Source organism: Sceloporus occidentalis, unplaced genomic scaffold (assembly GCF_023333645.1).
Source record: "Sceloporus occidentalis isolate IW3139 unplaced genomic scaffold, rSceOcc1.0.p SCAF_3, whole genome shotgun sequence".
In the NCBI taxonomy this organism is placed as follows: domain Eukaryota; kingdom Metazoa; phylum Chordata; class Lepidosauria; order Squamata; family Phrynosomatidae; genus Sceloporus; species Sceloporus occidentalis.
In genome coordinates this window covers 34,165,642-34,184,333 of record NW_028316983.1, presented here as the reverse complement: position 1 = coordinate 34,184,333, position 18,692 = coordinate 34,165,642, and the positions used below count along the sequence as shown (strand labels likewise).

At 42.9% G+C, this 18,692-nt stretch overlaps 1 protein-coding gene across 1 annotated transcript in view; it reads left to right on the top strand.

Annotated features, from left to right (window-relative positions):
• The first annotated feature begins 8,982 nt into the window (after positions 1-8,982).
• The window catches only part of SACK1D (scaffolding CK1 anchoring protein D), a 31,775-nt gene continuing 22,065 nt past the window's right edge, over positions 8,983-18,692 (top strand). The window contains exon 1 of the mRNA XM_089518525.1: positions 8,983-9,468. Coding sequence (XP_089374651.1) covers positions 8,983-9,468 — 486 coding nt within the window. The remainder of the gene's footprint in view (positions 9,469-18,692) is intronic.

Below are 18,692 nucleotides of genomic sequence, written 5' to 3'. Positions count from 1 at the left end.
CCACGGCGCAGGGTTATGACGCCCCTGGTGCGCAGCGCTGTTTGGGTGCTGCGCATGAGGGATGCCATCATGGTGCACACCATCTGGACAGGCGTGCACCATAATGGAGAAAGAAGGGCTTGGAGCATGTGAATGCTTAGCCGTACCGCTCACGCAGGTCAGCATAAACCGCTGGTCTGTCGAGCCCCTAAGTCTCCCAGAATAGCTTTAAATAATAACGACTGAGACTCTGATAGAATACTGGCAGGACTGTGAGTAATTTGAGGCCACTGTGACGTGAGATCTAAAAAGGAGCTTCAAGAGGAAAAAGAAGAAAGAACCAAAGGCCGAGAGTGGACAACTGTCCCCCTCAATTCCTTCTAAGGGTGGATTTAATATGGAAGCTCATTTAATTGTGTTTAATTTTTTTATCCTCAGGTTTTTATCTTCTTGTTAAGTTGCCTTGAGTCCCATGTTGGGAGAAGTGGGGTGGGATATAAATAATGTAAGTGAATAAATTGTACACTAGTGAGCAATCTAAATGGCATGCATTGCTTCCATAGGTCAAGCTCATGCACCTGCTGAAAGAATGTTTGACATTACAAAATGTTCTTCCTACTACTCAGCAAGCATTCTTTCCCATATGAATAGAAAGAACCTGTGCACCTTGTTTGCTGCATAACATCCCCATTGATTTGTCAGAAAAGCAGCCTGCAGTACATGTTTTGCGGTCAATTTTTCTTTGAAAAGACCAGTACAGCTAGATGCCATGGGAGAGCAGAAAAAGCAGCCAGCCACATGAGTATTCATACCTGGATGTTGCCTGATGTTGTGCTGTATGAGCTGCACTCATAGGGTCCCCCTTTAAAAAAATCATTGTAGCTGTATCCGTTTTATGGAGGGAACTGATGGGAACTAGATTTAGTCCCTTCATTGCTAAAGAGCAGATCAGTATAATTTGAAGAGGGAAGGAAGCACATGCTATTGGCCAGATGTGCTAGCCATATGCAGTAGATCAATTTTCAGTGCCCAGAGAAGGCCTGAAGGCATACGCACACACAGTTCCACTGCTGAACCTAATCAGGTTTGTCTAGCACCTCTGCACAGAAAAGAACTGGAATCATGATTAGCATTTCCTGCTGTAGCCTATACTTGAAGACACTGTGTTGGCAAGCATTCAGTGTGGTGACTCAGAGACATATAACTGCCTAGAGTGCTTCCCGATATAACAGCTTTTTTTGAACCTTGTTTAAAAAAGCAGACAGTTGCCTCTGAACTTGCACCTGGATCTTGATGGCAGTGCTAGGACTGATATAAGAGTTGATTCCTAATTTTTCTAAATAAGGTCTTTTCGGGGGCTGCTTTTAGAGTATGTAATGAATTATGACATAACTTTCTCCCTTTCATCCTGCCACTGGCAGACATGCACCTTTTTATTGTTGCTGGCCTCTAATAACCAACTACAGTATATTTGAGTGGATGTACTGGACTTTAATAAATGTGTTGATTAAACTACTGTTTTAATTTTTATTGAATGTAAACTAGATAATGTCCTCAAGTGTAAAAATATAGCAAAATCAAGATTGTTTGTTCCGCTGTATATTTCCTGTTTCTATGTATGGTTGTAAAAACTAGACAGTGAAGAAAGCTGATAGGAAGAAAATTAACTCATTTGAAATGTGGTTCTGTAGAATTCTAGAGATAGCATGGACAGTTAAGCAGACAAATTAATGGGTTCAGGAGCAAATCAAGCCTGAACTTTTCCTAGAAACCAAGATGACTAAACTGAGACTATTGCACTTTGGATATCATAAGAAGGTATGACACACTAGAAAAGAAAATTATGTTGGGCAAGGGTAAAGGGCAGTAGAAAAAGAGGAAGACCACATTTCAGGTGGATAGACTCAATCAAGAAAGCCATGGCCCTGAATCTGCAAGACCTGAGCAGAATTGTTGCTAATGGTGCCTTAGAGGTCTCTAATTCAAGGGGTCACCATAAGTCAAAGTTGACTTCACAGCAGTTAACAAATATATTATTTGTAAATATATTGATCATTTATTGCATTTTATTGGCTACTTTAATATATGGTAAACTGCCTTGCATCCCAACTTTGGAAGAAAGACAGGATTAAACAAAATAAATAGGCAAACAAACACTGCCATTACATTTGCAGGAGGATATAATAATTCTTCATAATTTTCAAAGGGAGTCATGTCAGTCTGCAGCAACAAAACAAAACAAAATCATTTATGTCATAATGAAGCTGTATGCCCTTCTGGTGTAAGAAGATTCCTTGTTTTTTATATGATAATTCTTTGCATATGCCTTTCCTGTAGAAGATAACAGAATACTTCTGAATGGCTTTTAAAAGTGGAATCTGCAATACTAATCTGGACTGAGGTGAGGCTAAAGAAGCAGTTGAAAAGGCAATGTGTTTCCAGATAATAGCATATGTCTTAAATATGCATAAAATAAATCATAGGTGAAGTTACTATATAGCTAATAAAAATGTGCAGTCTCTCACTAAAATTAGCCTTATGAAAAAGTAGCGAGCATAATGCCATTTTGAAAAGAAAAGAAATCCAGATGGGAGTCAGGCTTTCCTGGATAGCCTGGTGAAAAGCATGATTAATGCTAGTATTATTAGCATAAAAGAACAAGTCCTGCGGAGCAAGAATCAGCTTGTCTTCTCCAAAATGAAGTTATACACTACTAACTATTTTGTCTTCCAGTAAGTGTGGATAGGGGAATGCCATATTACATTGTTCAGCTTTTATACTAATGCTCCAAGGTTCTTGTGATAAGGAGACCTGAAAAGGCAGGGAGAAATATCTGTGCCAACCAATGCATACAATAGAGGTGGAACCCAGATTGCTGTATATGCAAGATCACAGAGCTGTGGTCAATAAAAAGCAACCTTTCCAAGCTCTGTATAAGAGAGAGAGAGAGAGAGAGAGAGAGAGAGAGAGAGATCATAGGGTGCATCTACATTGTAGAAATAATGCGGTTTGAGACCACTTTAAGTGCTATATAGCTCCATCCTATGGAATCCTGGGATTTGTAGTTCTAAAAAGTATTTAGTCTTCTGTGCCAATCATCTTGACTTCCAGGTGATAGTACTTCACAAAGCTACAAATCCCAGGATTCTGTAAGATGGAGCCATGGCAGTTAAAGTGGCGTCAAACAGCCTTATTTCTATAGTGTAGGCGATGCATCCCTAGGTGTCACAGATGAATGCCACAACCACTCAGGAATTTAATTTTCCAGACGAAGAGAGGCAATAAAATGTTGTAGAGCATGCCTTTGGTATCCACTGGGGTTTGGTTCCAGGAACTCCTGTGGATACCAAAATCCATGGATGCTCAAGTACCATTAAATACAATGGAGTAGTGAAATGTTGTCCCTTACATAAAATGTCAAAGTCAAGACTTGCTTATTGGAAATGATATATATTTTAAATATTTTCAAGCTGTGGGTGCTTGAATCCGTGGATAAAAAAATCCGTGGATACGGAGGTCCAACTGTACTATGAAAACATCACCATGTACAGACGTGAGAGCTAGAAAGTGAAAAAAGCAGGCAGGAAAAAAATCAGATCATTTGAGATGTGGTGCTGGAGAAGAGTGCTGTGGACAGCCAAAAAGACAAAAATATGGGTCCTTGAATGGATCAAGCCTGATCTCTCCCTGGAAATAGGGTTGCCATAAGTCAGGACCTCCAAACCGGGACAAATGTAGGGCAAAATTTTCAAATGTAGGGCACATTTTTTTTAAATGGAGGACACGCAAAAAAAAATTGATGATTTTTAAAAAATGTTCATATAAATGCATGTTTCTTAGGCATGATCAAAATGGAGGACATTTGGGCATTATTCCTAGACAGATGGCAGAAATCTACTTCCCTTTCTGGCCAAACACCCCTCCCCCCATTCCAAAACACACACAACAGCACATTTGGGCATTGAACATGGCTTTACTTAACATGGCCTCTTGCATATTTCAGAGGCTTATTCCATAACAATATTGAACATATCAAGGTGGTTTCACAGTTCTTGCACCAAGTGTACTTCTCAGAAGTGTGTATTTGGTCAAGGGACTTTGGTTTTTCTTCACTGCGCATGAGTTTGTAAAAATCACAGCAATTTACATTGACCATGCCTCAGAGACTTGCTGATATCAATATCACAATTAAAGAACCAAAAACACACAGAAAAGGCACTTTGGAAGGTGACACTCCCTCAGCTTCTGAAACAGTGCCTGCATGCCTCTCAAGCTGACTCATATCATCATCATCATCATCATCATCATCATCATCATCATCATCATCATCGAATCATAGGGTTGGAAGAGACCACAAAGGCCATCCAGTCCAACCCCCTGCCATGCAGGAAATCCATATCAAAGCATCCCCGACAGATGGCCATCCAGCCTCTGTTTAAAGACCTCCAAAGAAGGAGACTGCACAACACTCCGAGGGAATGTGTTCCACTGTCGAACAGCCCTTACTGTCAGGAAATTCCTCCTAATGTTGAGGTGGACTCTCTTTTCCTGCAGCTTGGATCCATTGTTCCTGGTCCTGTTCTCTGGAGCAGCAGAAAACAAGCTTGTCCCCTCCTCGATGTGACACCCCTTTAAATATTTAAACAGGGCTATCATATCACCTCTTAATCTTCTTTTCTCCAGGCTAAACATCCCCAGCTCCCTAAGTTGTTCCTCATAGGACATGGTTTCCAGACCTTTCACTATTTTAGTCGCCCTCCTTTGGACACGCTCCAGTTTCTCAATGTCCTTTTTGAATTGTGGTGCTCAGAACTGGACACAATATTCCAGGTGGGGCCTGACCAAAGCAGAGTAGAGTGGGACTATTACTTCCCTTGATCTAGACACTATACTTCTATTGATGCAGCCTAAAATTGCATTGGCCTTTTTAGCTGCCGCATCACACTGTTCACTCATGTTCAACTTGTGGTCTACTTGGACTCCAAGATCCCTTTCACATGTAGTTTTATTCAGCCAGGTGTCCCCTATCATATATCTGTGCATTTTATTTTTCTGCCCTAAGTGCAATACCTTACATTTCTCCCTGTTGAAGTTCATTTTGTTAGCTGTGGCCCAGCTTTCTAGTCTATTCAGGTCATTTTGAATGTTGATCCTGTCCTCTGGAGTTTTAGCTATTCCTCCTAATTTGGTGTCATCTGTAAATTTGATAAGTATGCCCCCAATTCTTTCATCCAAGTCATTCATAAAGATGTTGAATAGCACTGGGCCCAGGACAGAGCCCTGTGGGACCCCACTGGGCACATCTCTCCAGGATGACAAGGAGCCATTGGTGAGCACCCTTTGGGTTCAGCCGGTCAACCAGTTACAAATCCACATAACAGTTACTTTGTCTACCCCATATTTTACAAGCTTGTTTGCAAGAATGCCATGGGAAACTTAGTCAAAGGCCTTACTGAAATCATCATCATCATCACACTATCATTGTCAAAGCAAGGGAGACTTGTTAGCATTAAAAGCATCCAAAACACACTTTGGAAGGTGACACTCTCTCGGCTGCATGCCTCTCAAGCTGACTCATATCATCATCATCATCATCATCATCATCATCATCATCACCACACTATCATTGTCAAAGCAAGGGAGACTTGTTAGCAATTAAAGCACGCAAAATAAAATTAAAAAAAACCTTGAGACCTCTGGCCACTCACCACCTCCTCCTTCTGCTCCCCCTCCTCCTCTTCCTCCTCCTCCCCCTCCTCCTGTTCCTCCTCTTCCTTCTTCTGCTCCCCCCTCCTCCATGCGCCGCGCGACCTGGGGGCGGGGCGGAGGAGGCAGAGGAGAAGGAAGTGGGCGGCGCGGGGCCATGCTGGGAGGCGGGAAGGGCGGTGTGGGGCCGCATGGGGAGGGTGGCGCGGGGCTTCCCCCTTTGCCTCCTCTGCCCCAGGCCGTGCGGCCCTCCTCTTCCTCCTCCGCGTGGTGGAGGAGGAGGAGGGCAGCGCGGTCAAGCGCCGCAACCCAGCTGCAACCGGGGTTGTCCCAGTTTTTGGCGGCACCCGGAAGGGGAGGGGCCCTGACCGGGATAATCCCGGTTGCAGCCGGATCATGGCGACCCTACCTGGAAACCAAGATTATGAAGCTGAGGCTGTCTGAGTTTGGCCACATAAAAAGAAGGCGGGACTCATTAGAAAAGACAATAATGCTAAGAAAGGTGCCCAGCTTGTTGGGGGCAATTGGCTTACACACTGTAAACCACTTAGGGAGTGCCAGTTCACTGATAAGCGGTATAGAAACATACTTGATGTTGGTATTGCTATTGCTATTGCTATAAAGATTGGGTTTAAAAATTCAATGTTTTTTTTAAAAAAATTGAAATTTGAGTCTGGGATTCTGGGAGCTGAAGTCCAAAATCCCTTAAAGAGCACAATTTGGGAGTGGGCGGGGCCTGAGCTGCGGCCAGGTAGGAACTGCACAAGGAGTTTATCATACAAGGGAAATTGGAAGTATAATCCAATGGCAATCCGAACGCAATCATGGGGTTTAACGTTATTGCGTGATAACCCACTACATGCAAATCTGGGCAATGGGAAGTCATTCCGAACACAATCATGGGGTTTCACGTTATTGCGTGATAGACTGCCACATGCAAATTCGGGCAATGGCATGCTATTTTCAGGAAATGGGAAGCCAGTTTGAACGCAATGTGCATTCACGTAATTGCGCTAAACGAGCGACTTTAAGTGAATGCGTTCTGGCTCCACTTTCTTTTCATTTGAATTTAAGAGAAATTCCTCCCGTTTGATAAACTCCAAAGTGTTCTGAGCGTTCGGAAATGGATAACTGCGGTTAAAAAAAAGCTCCCAAAGAAGGAAATGTTGATTCTCTCAGGTGGATCCATAACAGGAAGATACAAGGAACACAAGAAGGTTTTAAAAAAACATTATTATTTCCCGAGGAGAGTCAGAATATTTTTGTTTCATTTTTGTGTGGGACGGAAAATCACGGAGGAAGCCTGTCCGCCATTAAAAAGTCAAACGAGGCAGCAAGGCTTCTCTTTTGCCCAGCTTTCTTCTTGCAGGACTTCCTCCTCCACCTCCCGGCCTCCTCCTCAGGAGAAAGTCAGGCAGAGAAGGAGCCTGGATGGTCAAGCATTTGTCCATCCTCTGTCTCTTGGTCCTCCACCTGGCCTTCTCCTTGGGAGAAAACCCAACAGTGGAGGAGCCTGAGGGGAAATCCAGGTGAAGGAGGAGAATGATAGGAAAGGCTCCCCCGCTACTCACCTTTCTCCTGAGGTTAGGGCTAGGCAAAGGAGAAAGAGGAGGAAATTAATATTGATTAATATCAATTAATTAATAATTAATATTGATTTTCATTATTAAATAATAATATTTAACAATACTTAATAATCTTATTATTATTGAACAATAATATTTAGTTAGTCTCAAAGGTGCTACAAGAGGGCACAATGTTTTGTTTTGTTTTTAAATATGTTTATGCCTTTTAATGTTTCTTACAGAAAAGAACAATACCAAATGCATCTGAGGAAACAGACTTTGACGTCTAGGGAAGCAGATCGTGCTGCCAACTACTTTCTTTCAAAGCTAGAGCTGGGTTTGTCTGCAGATTCTGTATGCAGAGAGGGATCTTGGCCTCATTCCCACTTACAGATAAATCGGTATGCGATCCGAATCGATTCAACAGCGGTGCATGGTTCCCCCTACATTTGCCCCGATTGCATGTTTTCCTTCTAAAACAATCCACTCATGGCTCAAATTCATGCACGAATCGACTCAAAATGGACCCACTCCAGCCAGCTGAAGTGAAAATTTAAATCGATTCCGATCCGCATCTGGTTCACACAGATTTAGAATCGATTTATCGAAAAAGATGGGGAAAACATCAGCATCAAAAAGGTGCAGGTTAAATGGGTCTAGTGCGTGGCTTCACCGATTCGGTTCAAGGGGGAACCAGGGTTGTCTGAACCAGTTCAAACCGATTTGTGATCTGTCTTAAAAGGTAGTGGGACTCAAGCCCGGCCTTGTAGCACCTTTGAGGACTCACTGAAAGAAAGAAGTTGGTGGCATGAGCTTTTCCTAGGCTTTAATATTAATTAGTATTAATAATTATTTAAAATGTTAATATTAGGAATTAATTAAAATGTACCCGTGGCTTGAAGTTCAGCCTGTTTTAAACTTGGCCCCTGCCTAGTGCCATGTCCTGCAGGCCTGTGCTGGATGGGTTGTTAGGGTGTGGAAAGACGCGCTGTGTCCACCACGACCACCTACAGAGTTGAACCACGTCGACAGGACGCCAGGGAGAAGGCATCTGAAGCGAAAATATTCCTTCACCACTGCAAACGGCCTTGAGCTCCCGGCTTGAGAAATAATGACAAGAGCACTTCAAGCCTTCACTCTACACCAGGGCTTTAATAAATAAGTTACTTTAATAAATAAGTTACTTTGCCAACCAAACAACCATAACAACACAGAGAGGCAGTTACTCTAACACCAACTGTCATAACTGACCCACTCTCTCAGAAGAACACTGACAGCATCAACATTCCATGATGCAAGTGTCAACTGTTAACTGCCAGTGGAATTGACTGTTGACAATACTCAGCCTACAGCTCTATCTTGTGGCCACACACATGTCCTTTCCTAGCATGGGTGGCGTTTGTTAAGGAGGGCATAAAGGGGGAGAGCTTGCAGGACCTGAGAGAGGCCGTCTGGGAGACCCTGCAGGGACAGGGCCCACTCCAAGGGGGATGATAACGACAACAACTGGGATCATTTCTGCAGTGCTGCTGCTGCAAGGTGGCGGGAGAATGCGGCCCATTTTGATTGGGTAGCGACCTGCCCAGGTAGCCAATGGGCGCCTCCTACCCCACTTCGAGGGGCGGAGCCAGAGAGCCACCGACCAATCGGAGAGGCGCGTGGGGTTCAAACTGCCTATAAAAGGCCCTTGCCTGCTGTGCCTGCGGCTGCAGTCTCTGAGGAGCGCGTCCCGATGGCCAACCGCTCGCAGTGCCTGGAGGACGCCCCCTTCCGCGCCTGGGACCCCCGCGCCCCGCCGCCTCCTCCGTACAGCGAGGCGCAGCGCCTGGCCCTGGAGGAGCTGGTGGGCGGCGGAGGGAGGGCGGCCTTCGTGGCTTTCCTGCGGCGGGAGAAGCTGCGCCCGTTCCTCTCGGAGCCCGAGATCCAGGGCCTCCTCCGCAGCGCCCGCCCTCCGCCGCCGCCGGAGGAGGAGAGCCTGGCCTCGCAGGAGCGGCTGAACGCCTCCTCCTCCTCCTCCTCCCTGGACTGCTCCTCGCTCACCTACTTCCCGCTGCAGTCCGACGCGGAGCCTCCGGTGCTGGAGCTCGGGTGGCCGGGCTTCGTCAGCGGGTCCTTCCGGGGGCTCACCCGCGTCGAGACCTACTTCCAGCCCAGCTTCGGGGAGAGCGTCTACCCCTGCAAGGAGGCCGTCCGCAGGCAGATCCGCTCCGCCAAAGAGGTAGCCGGGCAGGGAGGGGTCTCCTGGCCCCTGGGAGTCCTGTTGGGAGGAAGACCTTGGCAGCCCCAGCTTCCTTCCCTAGGCTTCAGCAAGAATGATAAGAAGAAGAAGAAGAATCACAGGGTTGGCTTAAACTGGGGACCCAGAGTGACCAGGCGCCCTCCTTTTCCAGGCCCTGTCCTCCATTTCAGGCTTCCATTCAGGAGTTAGTCCAAAAGGTCCTCTATTTGGAGCAGGACTGAGAAAGATGAGCTTCTGATTCTAGGAGTGCTTTGAGCTTCTCTTTAGTCACGTCCTCCATCTTTTTCCTTGAACGTCCTACATTTGGGGGTGCCTCGTCCTCCTTTGTGCTGAGGACATCTGCTCACCCTGGGGCTGCTTCATGCAGGAGCCAGCCCCATAACCCCAGCATGACCAGACGTCCTCCTTTTCCAGGACATGTCCTCTGTTTCAACCTTCTGTCCAGGAGGGATTCCAAAAGGTCCTCCATTTGGAGCAGGATTAAGAATCCCATTCAGTAATCTGCCATTAGCTGTTAGATAGCTGTAACTAAGCTGTATGAAATGAATTTATCTGAGTGTTTTTATGTAATGCCCCACAGTTTCCCTTGAATGCCCTACATTTTCAGTGCCCCGTCCTCCTTTGTGGTTAGGACATCCTGTCACCCTGGACAAACAAGCCAGCCCTGGCTCCATTTTCGTGATTGGAAAGGAGAGTTTGGAAAAGTATATTCTTTTGACCTATGACAATTCCCAAAGTTGTTCCCATTTAGCACAACTCTAGGCAGCTGATGTCTCCAAAAATAACTTTCTCTATCTCTGTCTGAACCAAATAGTTGTACCTACTGGCTTTTGTTTGTTGTAGTATGCCTTCAAGTCCTTTCCGACTTCTGGCAACCCTAAATGACCCTACTACCATGGGGTTTTCTTGGCAAGTTTCTTCAGAAGAGGTTTGCCATTGCCATCCTCAGAGGCTGAGAGAGTGTGACTTGCCCATGCTCACCCAGTGGGTTTGCATGGCCAAGGAAAGATTCAAACCCTGGTCTCCAGAGTCCTAGTCTAATACTCAAAGCACTACACTTATCTCAGGTTGTAAGCCAGATACCAGTCGAGTCTCCTTTACCTGGACTTCCTAAATGTCCCAAAATCCAAAGCCTTTTTTCAAGGGTGGCTGCTGGGACAGTGACCCTTTGGCATTCTGGTGGCTGAGGGGACACAAACGTTGATTCATGCACAAAATGATTACAAATACTATATGAAACTATCTTCTAAGGTGTACAGTATATGAAACACAAATGAATTTCATGTTCAGACTTGGGTCCCATTACCAAGATATCTCACTGTGTACGTATATGCAAATCTGAAACCCAAAACGCCTCTGGTCTCAAGCATTTTGGAAAAGGGAGACTTGGTAATTTCTTACAGCACTGGATACAGAAGATCAAACTCCTGTATTGTGCATACCTCCCATTGTGTGAATGCATTCCCACTTCCAGATCCAGTGCCCTTTCACACTACACAATTATAGCACTATGAGTCTGCTATAATTGACGTGTTATATATCCAGCATAGTTATATTCTGTGGAATCCCAGCTTTGCAGTTGGGATGTATTGCAGTTAAAATGGAATTGTGCTGCTGTATTTGGGTAGTGTGAAAGGGTCATGACTAAAAAGGGTTCTTGAGCATTTCTCGTAAAATTCTTCTGGTGGTATAGATCAGGGTGGTATAGATCATTATTCGGTGCTCAGTGATCTCTAGCATGTATCATAAGAGTTTCCTTCCCATGCACATGGGAATAAGCCTAGTGGGTGGTCATCTGGTGTTGATAAAATGAGAAATGCTTGCGCTGCCTTTCCTTCCCCTCCCTGCTCTTTCGTTAGTCAATCTCACCCAGTTGCTGGGATTGAGCCAAGCCTCAAAGACAATGGACAGGTTGTGAGAAAAACCTGAAGGAGTTTTCTTAACCTTCGTCACCAAGAGAAAGGACAAGGTTATTACTTGCCATGTAGAAGATGCAAAATATGGCAGGAATTGGATTTTACTTAAATACTAATGATGGGACAATGTTTCCCAACTTGGTAGACTCTTTGGGGCTTTCACACAGCAACAACCCAAAAGGTTACAGGCAGGACCTGACTTGCAAACCCAGTCGAAAACATAGTTGGGAGATAAATTAAAATTATGTATGTGGAGTTGTATTGATGATGAACAAATATAAAATATGTTTGATAAATAAATTGAATAGTCAATCATTCCTTTGTAAAATAGGCATAGTCCAAAGCAGGGGGATCTGCTTTATTCTAGATCTATCAAGACCCTTGGCCATTGGTCTTCCTTAAACTAGAGAGTTATGCCTTATGGACTTTCACCCTTACTTGCTTTATCTTTCTGGAATGTGCATGCTCTGTATGGGAATAATTGATGATACGATTTATTTATCATAACTTTGTTCTCTTTCTCTCTCTAATTTTAATTATGTTTGTTCAGTTTTAATTTAGGGGTGTAGCAGGTTGGTACACTGGTTTAAGGGTTGCAGGATAGGCTATATGGGCTCCAAGAAAAGAAACTGGACCTGACATCTGCTTCTTCCTGTCATATGATGGTGTATTACAGAAAAAAGTAAATCCTTACTTTAACACTTACAATCTCAGAGATACTGGTGTGTGTGAATGAGAGAGAGAATCTCACTTTTATTGAGGGTTGGCTGAAATCTGCAGTCACCTTCTGCTGACTTGGCCTGTTGTACGCAGGCAAACACAGCTACATTAGGGTCAGCTAGAGCAGAATCCTATTCTTACCCAGCTAAAACCTGCATTGCATGGTTTACTGCAGACACACTATTGCAACCTGACACTAAAGTCTGTGATTCTCCAGTATGCCTTCACCATCCTCCCTGTGCTAATGCTACCAAAAACTTCCAAATAGGCCAAAGACAGGGAAGAAAAAAGGGGGCTGAGAAGACATTAAAAGGGCTTTGCAAAAAAGAACTTCTAGAAGGCGTACCTGCAATTCAAAAGTTAAAGAAAACAAGAAAGATTTCAATCCCTTGTGGAGGATGTTGAACACCAAAACAGAGAAATGGGGATTGATTGATTGATTGAAAATTTATTTCTATACTGCCGTTCCTGCGATCACGGCGGTTTACAGACAGTACAAATATAATATAATACAGATTAAAAAAACAATCATCCCAATAAAACACCCCGATTAAAACCAGCATAACTATTAAAATCCACATAGAATCAATCAAAATTACCAAAGAGTTAAAAATCCAAACAATGCAAAACAGCAATACTACACAACAGTACACATAGGGGGAACAGTCAGGACATGTGGGAGAAAGCTTGACGGAATAACTGAGTCTTCAGGTTCTTCTTGAACGACTCCAGGGAGGGGGCTGAGCGGAGCTCTTCAGGGAGGGCATTCCAAGATTGCGGGGCTACCACAGAAAATGCCCTTTGCGCAGGGAAGCAGATAAGGCTGCCTCACCAGCTACCATGGTATTTCTGCCTTTGGTACCAAATTTTCTGTTAAATAAGTAATCCCTGGGAATGCATCTCCTTCATTAACAGAGGTATACTTGAAGTTGCTTTGAAATAAGCTCTGTGCACTTTTTCAAAAGGCATTTTGGGCTGTCATAATGAATAACCAAATAAACAAATGCTACAGAATTGTGTAGGGTAGGCTTTTGTGTTGATTACTGTCCTTTCTTATTTGGCGCATGACCAACATGCCTTTGATGTTTGTTTCCACATATTTTATTTTTATTTTAACAAGGAACATTTTTTGAAATGAGAAAAAACATAATGTTGGCAGATCATTCAATCCACTTTACTATGTCAAAACAGGTATAACCATTGTGAATGGTTCGTTCTCTTCCTCATCCATGTGAATTTTACTACTGTTCCTAAATTTTGGAAAATACTTAGAAATGCAAGAAAAGAGATTTCAGCAAAATATATGGTTTGTGAGATATATGATTAGATCAGATTTATGGGACCTTGTAAAAGTGGGGATGGGAAGAGGTGTTTGAAAAGTGAAGAATAAGTGTTCTGCAGGAGGCAGAAGCTGATGGTTTGGTGTTATCTTATTTTGAGTTAATATAGGAAATTCAGCTTTCATTACCATGTTTATTGTTCTCCCATGTTTCCAGACTACTTCAGAAGCTTTCATATTAATTAGTTTCACTATAGCCCTGTAATATGTAGACCAGTATTATACATTTAATACCTTGGAAGGAGTGCTTGCTTAAGGCCATCCAGTAAGCTTATGCCTCATCATAGATTCTTAAACTCACAACTAGAAAAGTCTGCTTCAGCTGTTAATTAGCGTACTGTATTAGCTCAAACACATGTTCTATTATTTTATCCAACTGCTCAGACATTTCTCTTAAGTACTTTGCAAGCTTTCCCCATCCTTTGTTACCTTTAATACCTTTAACCTCAGCAAACTTGTTTCCAAAAGCCATGATGGTTCCCAGTCTTGGACCCTCAGTTGTATTACAACTCCCACAAACTCCAGCCATAATGACCAACTCAGAACTGAGGATTCTGGGGGTTGGAATCCAATAAAGTCAGAACCCAAGGAAATCCCTGCTGTAGCACACGTCATTAACCTTGAAACTTGGTGGATGGTCGTATTCAATTATTTGTTTTGGTAGCAGTTTCTTAAAAAGCTAAATGCAATATGTAACATTGTAACAGCTTAGCAATTGAGAAGGTAGTCCTCTAAAGAAGATCATGAGTAGCTTTTAGCAGGTACTAAAAAGAGTTAGGAGATACGGTTCTGGTTAGGATTTTAGACTATCTGGTAGTCATGTTGTTAAGCAATATTTGGCATGGGAGAAGTCTAATAATCTAATTTTGGAGCATGGGGTGGCAATCCTAGCTAACAATATGGAAGTGGAGGTACCTATAGTCTTGTGTAGAGCCCATAATTAACAAGTGGCTTTCTTGTGTCAGACATATCCTTATGATTAATGACCATAGGGCGGTGCAAACTGCCAATGCCACTGACTAGCTGAATGTTTCTTCTCCTGCAGCATACTGACACGTGCCCATCCTTTTGTGAACAAGAAAAGAGCAGTGTAGTCAGTGGGGGAGAAGAAGGTTTCTTGAGACAGATTAGCAGAGAGATGGAAAGAGTAGGTGTATTAGGAACATAAGAAGAGCCATGTTGGATCAAATCAAAGTGCTGTTTAATCCAACTTTGTTTATGCAGTTGCCAATCAGTTGCCTATGGCATGCTTACAGCTCTACCATCCTTCTTACCTTCCTAAGTAATTGAGATGGAGAGCTGTGCTACCTCAACAGCATAGCGGGGTTGGTATATAGGTATCCTGACTAGTAGCCATTGATCTTCCATGAATCCAGTACTGAAGACACACAACAAAAAACAACAATGTCTGTATTTCAGGTTTGGGTACAGCATGGATTTGTATAGAGGCAGTACATTGTTGGCACTTCTTTTCCCTAGTTCCATTTGCATTTATTATTTTACAGCCATCTTACACTGGGTTGATATTTTCAGTGAGATGTCTGCTACATTTTAAAGATCCTTTTCTTGTTCAGTTGCTATTAGATAAGATCTATTAATTTATGTGTGAAGTTAGATTTTTTCCCCCTGTTACGTATTACTTTACATAACAGAATGTAGTTGTGTTGAATCTAATTTGTCATTTTACTGCCCATTCTCCCAGTCTTCACAAATTGTTTTTTCCCCCAGAAATCTTCACAAATTGTTTTTGTTCTTACCACCCTAAATAATTTAACATCATCAACATATTCGGCCACCTCATTACTTGACCCAGTGCTAGATCATTTATAGACAAATTTAAAAACACTTGTCCACATAGATATCTTTAAGGGGCCCAATTGTTCAGATTCCTTCCTTGCAAGAATGGATTGTTTATTCCTACTCTGCCTTTTGACTCACTAGATGACTTTTCTTTTATCTCATGACTGTAAAGTTTACTCAGTAGTCTTTGGCATGAAACTTTATCAAAGGCATGTTTATTGACATTTTGAGAGAACTGTAAAAGATTAGTGAAACTGAACTTGGCTTTGCAGAAATCACACTGATTCCCCTTTCAATGGCTACTGCTTTTCTATGCACTTAATTTCTTCTTAACTGAACCGTAATGACATGGATCTTTCTTGGATCCCTGTTTCAAGCATATTTAGTGTATGCCTATATCCCTGAATGTGCAACTAGTCTATAAAATAAGCAAGGAGATTTTAAAAGTGAAGGTGGTTGAGGCCAACCTTGAGATAAATTATTACTAGCTAGTACTCATTATGCATAACTAATTTTTAATAATCTAATGCAAATGCCATTGGTTTAGATTTCTGTAATGACAATGGTAGTGTCTAGATCAAGAAAAGTAATAGTACCACTATTGTGCTTTGGTCAGATCTCACCTGCTGCATGCAGTTCTGGGGCACCACAATTCAAGAAGGGTATTGAAAAACTGGAGTGTGTCCAGAGGAGGGCAGCCAAAGTGGTGAAATGCCTAAGAGGAGTGAATGGCTTGGAGAGCTGGGTGTGTTTAGCCTGGGAAAAGATAAAGAGGTGGAATAATATCCATGCTTAAATATTTGAAGAGCTGTCACACTGAGAGTGGAATGAGCTTGTTTTCTGCTGCCCTAGAGACCAGGACATGGAGCAGTGCATTCAAACTACAGAAAAAGATTTCACCTAACCATTAGGAAAGACTTCCTGATAGTAATGCTGCATATTCAGAAGTACTGTGTTGACTATGCTACACAATAAAACAAAATCCAAAAATGTGCATTATCTTTATTGGCCAGCCAAAATGCATAACACATAATGCATGCTTTTGAAGCTCCACTGCTGCTTCATGAGGCAAAAGATTTTAGAAAAATAATACAAGAGGAAGAAAGAGTGATGGTATTGGCGTCACAGGCCTATATTTTGTATAAAAATTGTCTCTCCTGTAGTTCATTTAGCTTGAAGGGATCTTGGTGCAAGCCAAGGGCACATCTCTCTTGGCCATGTGGGAATAGAGACAACAAAGGACAGTGAAACTTAAATTCTGTTAATGGCAGGAAAGTCTTTAATGTTGATCTTTATTTCAAAAATTAGCCATGTTTGATGGAGTGAAACAAATTGCCTGGGCAGGGAGGGAGGCAGAGGTATCTTGAAGGAAAAAAGACATTGTTTCAGGACTTTTCAACAACCTTATCCTCCCCTGGCTGTTGGCTTGTTTCCATTGAGTTTGGCACTGGACATTATTTGCTACCATCCATGGCATTTATGTCAAGGAATGAGAGGGATGTGATTAACAAGAATCAGGTGAGTCCTCACTGACAAACAGTGTGACAAGACTTTGGCAATTCATGTCAAATTCCCAAAATCAGGAAGCACTCTTTTTTTGACAATCCACAAAGAGAGAGAGAGAGAGAGAAAGGGAAAAAAGATCTAAGACAAGGAATTCAGGGCAGCTATACCTGTCAAAGGCTAAAATGTAGATCTTGATCCATGCCATCTAGCATTCCTATTTATTTATTTATTTTGTATACAACCTTTCTCCCAGAAGGTTAAGTGTGCCTGTTGAATTTGCTGACTCCTGTATGTTCTTCCCATTCTTGCAAACCTCCCCACAGCAGGGATGTTCTTTTCTCCACTTAGAAACAGGTGGATTGAAATGGGTGCATACCAGAACATAAACATTTCACTTAGCTCTTTTCTAGTATTTCCTGCTGTTGGGTTCTTTGACCTCAGTAGTTTAAAACTAATGACCTGCCACCTGGTGATGCTAATGTAACTCTTAAGAAGTGGCTTTGCTAATTTTGAAATGTGTGTGATCATTCTTCTCTATACAATAGGGTAAAGTACGGGATTTTTACATTATTTCATGCAAGTGGAATAAAACATGAAAGATGTAAGATCATGTTCAGATTAATGCAGATTCTACCCACTTTTGTCCTGTTCTCTGAGCTTGGCAACTTTGTGAGAAACTACAGGAAGAGAATTTGCTAATAAGGTTTTCTGTTTTAAGCCTGCTTCATACATCTTGTTTTTGTTGCTGTGTGTCTTCAAGTCAAATGAAGGCACAGGTTTGTACCTAGCTTGGAAGCCAAGTCTTCAGTGCTGGTTAAGAGTGCATTTGCACAGTAAAGCTTGGTGTATTCATTCCTTGAGATGTCAGTTCTGGCCATGGTGATACAGGAAGCAACATTCTTCAGTATTTACTATACTAGATAAGGGTCATTGGGAGCTGCAGCTAAGCAACAGGTGGAGAACCCTGCCTTGTCCTTCTTTGACACAGGTGTATATTTTACAACTGTTGTATGGGGTGTGGTTGCATGCTCAAGAGTAGCAAACAGTACATTTCAATACCAACCAGCTACTAGACATCTTGAGTCCTGGTTTTGAGGGACAGCACGATATAAAGATAATAACAATCATAGCAATTTAGACTATAACTGTTGGTATTTGGGGGAATGTCTTTCTGATACTTTAGTTTAATTCCATAGCATATACAGTGGAACCTCGCCATACGCGGGGGATCCGTTCCGGATCCCGCCGTGTATGGCGATTTCCGCCTATGCTTGAGCCCCATTGTAAACAATGGGGCTCGTGCGCGGAGGTGCGCGGGGTGCAACAGGCGCGCGCACCCATTCAACTGAATGGGACGTGCCGCCCCTTCTGCCCCGCGCGCGCCCAGCGGCTTGAGCGCATACGCTCAAAGCCGCTTATAAAAAGTCCGCGTATGCGGAGGCCCCACTGTACATTGATGAGGCCTAGTGACAGTGTTAGATGCACCAACAACTTTTGCCTCATGAAAGAAATTATCTAGTGCAAATGTAAGACAAGCAAATATATATCCCAAAAGCAGTCTACAGCAAACTAGCAGCCCAGAACAAGAAAAACAATAAGCACACACATCAAACCTAGAGCCTAAGACAACTGAGCCCTCAAAGCTACCCAGCTTCTTTTGACAAAAGTGGCAAGAATGCTTTTTGTACATATAAAGTTAGCAATTCTGTGCAGTTCCATCAGTCTTACCAGGATATGTAAATAGGGAGGCAGGAATGATTTGGAAGACATGGAACAGAATGACACTGAAATCCTAAATAGCCTGAGAAGGACAGCATGAAGTGTTGTTACCTGCACCAGCATAACTGTTTTTTGTCTTCCCAGGAAACTTGCCATGGACCAACAGTTAATGGCTTTTGATCTATGGACAACAGCTTTTGAGT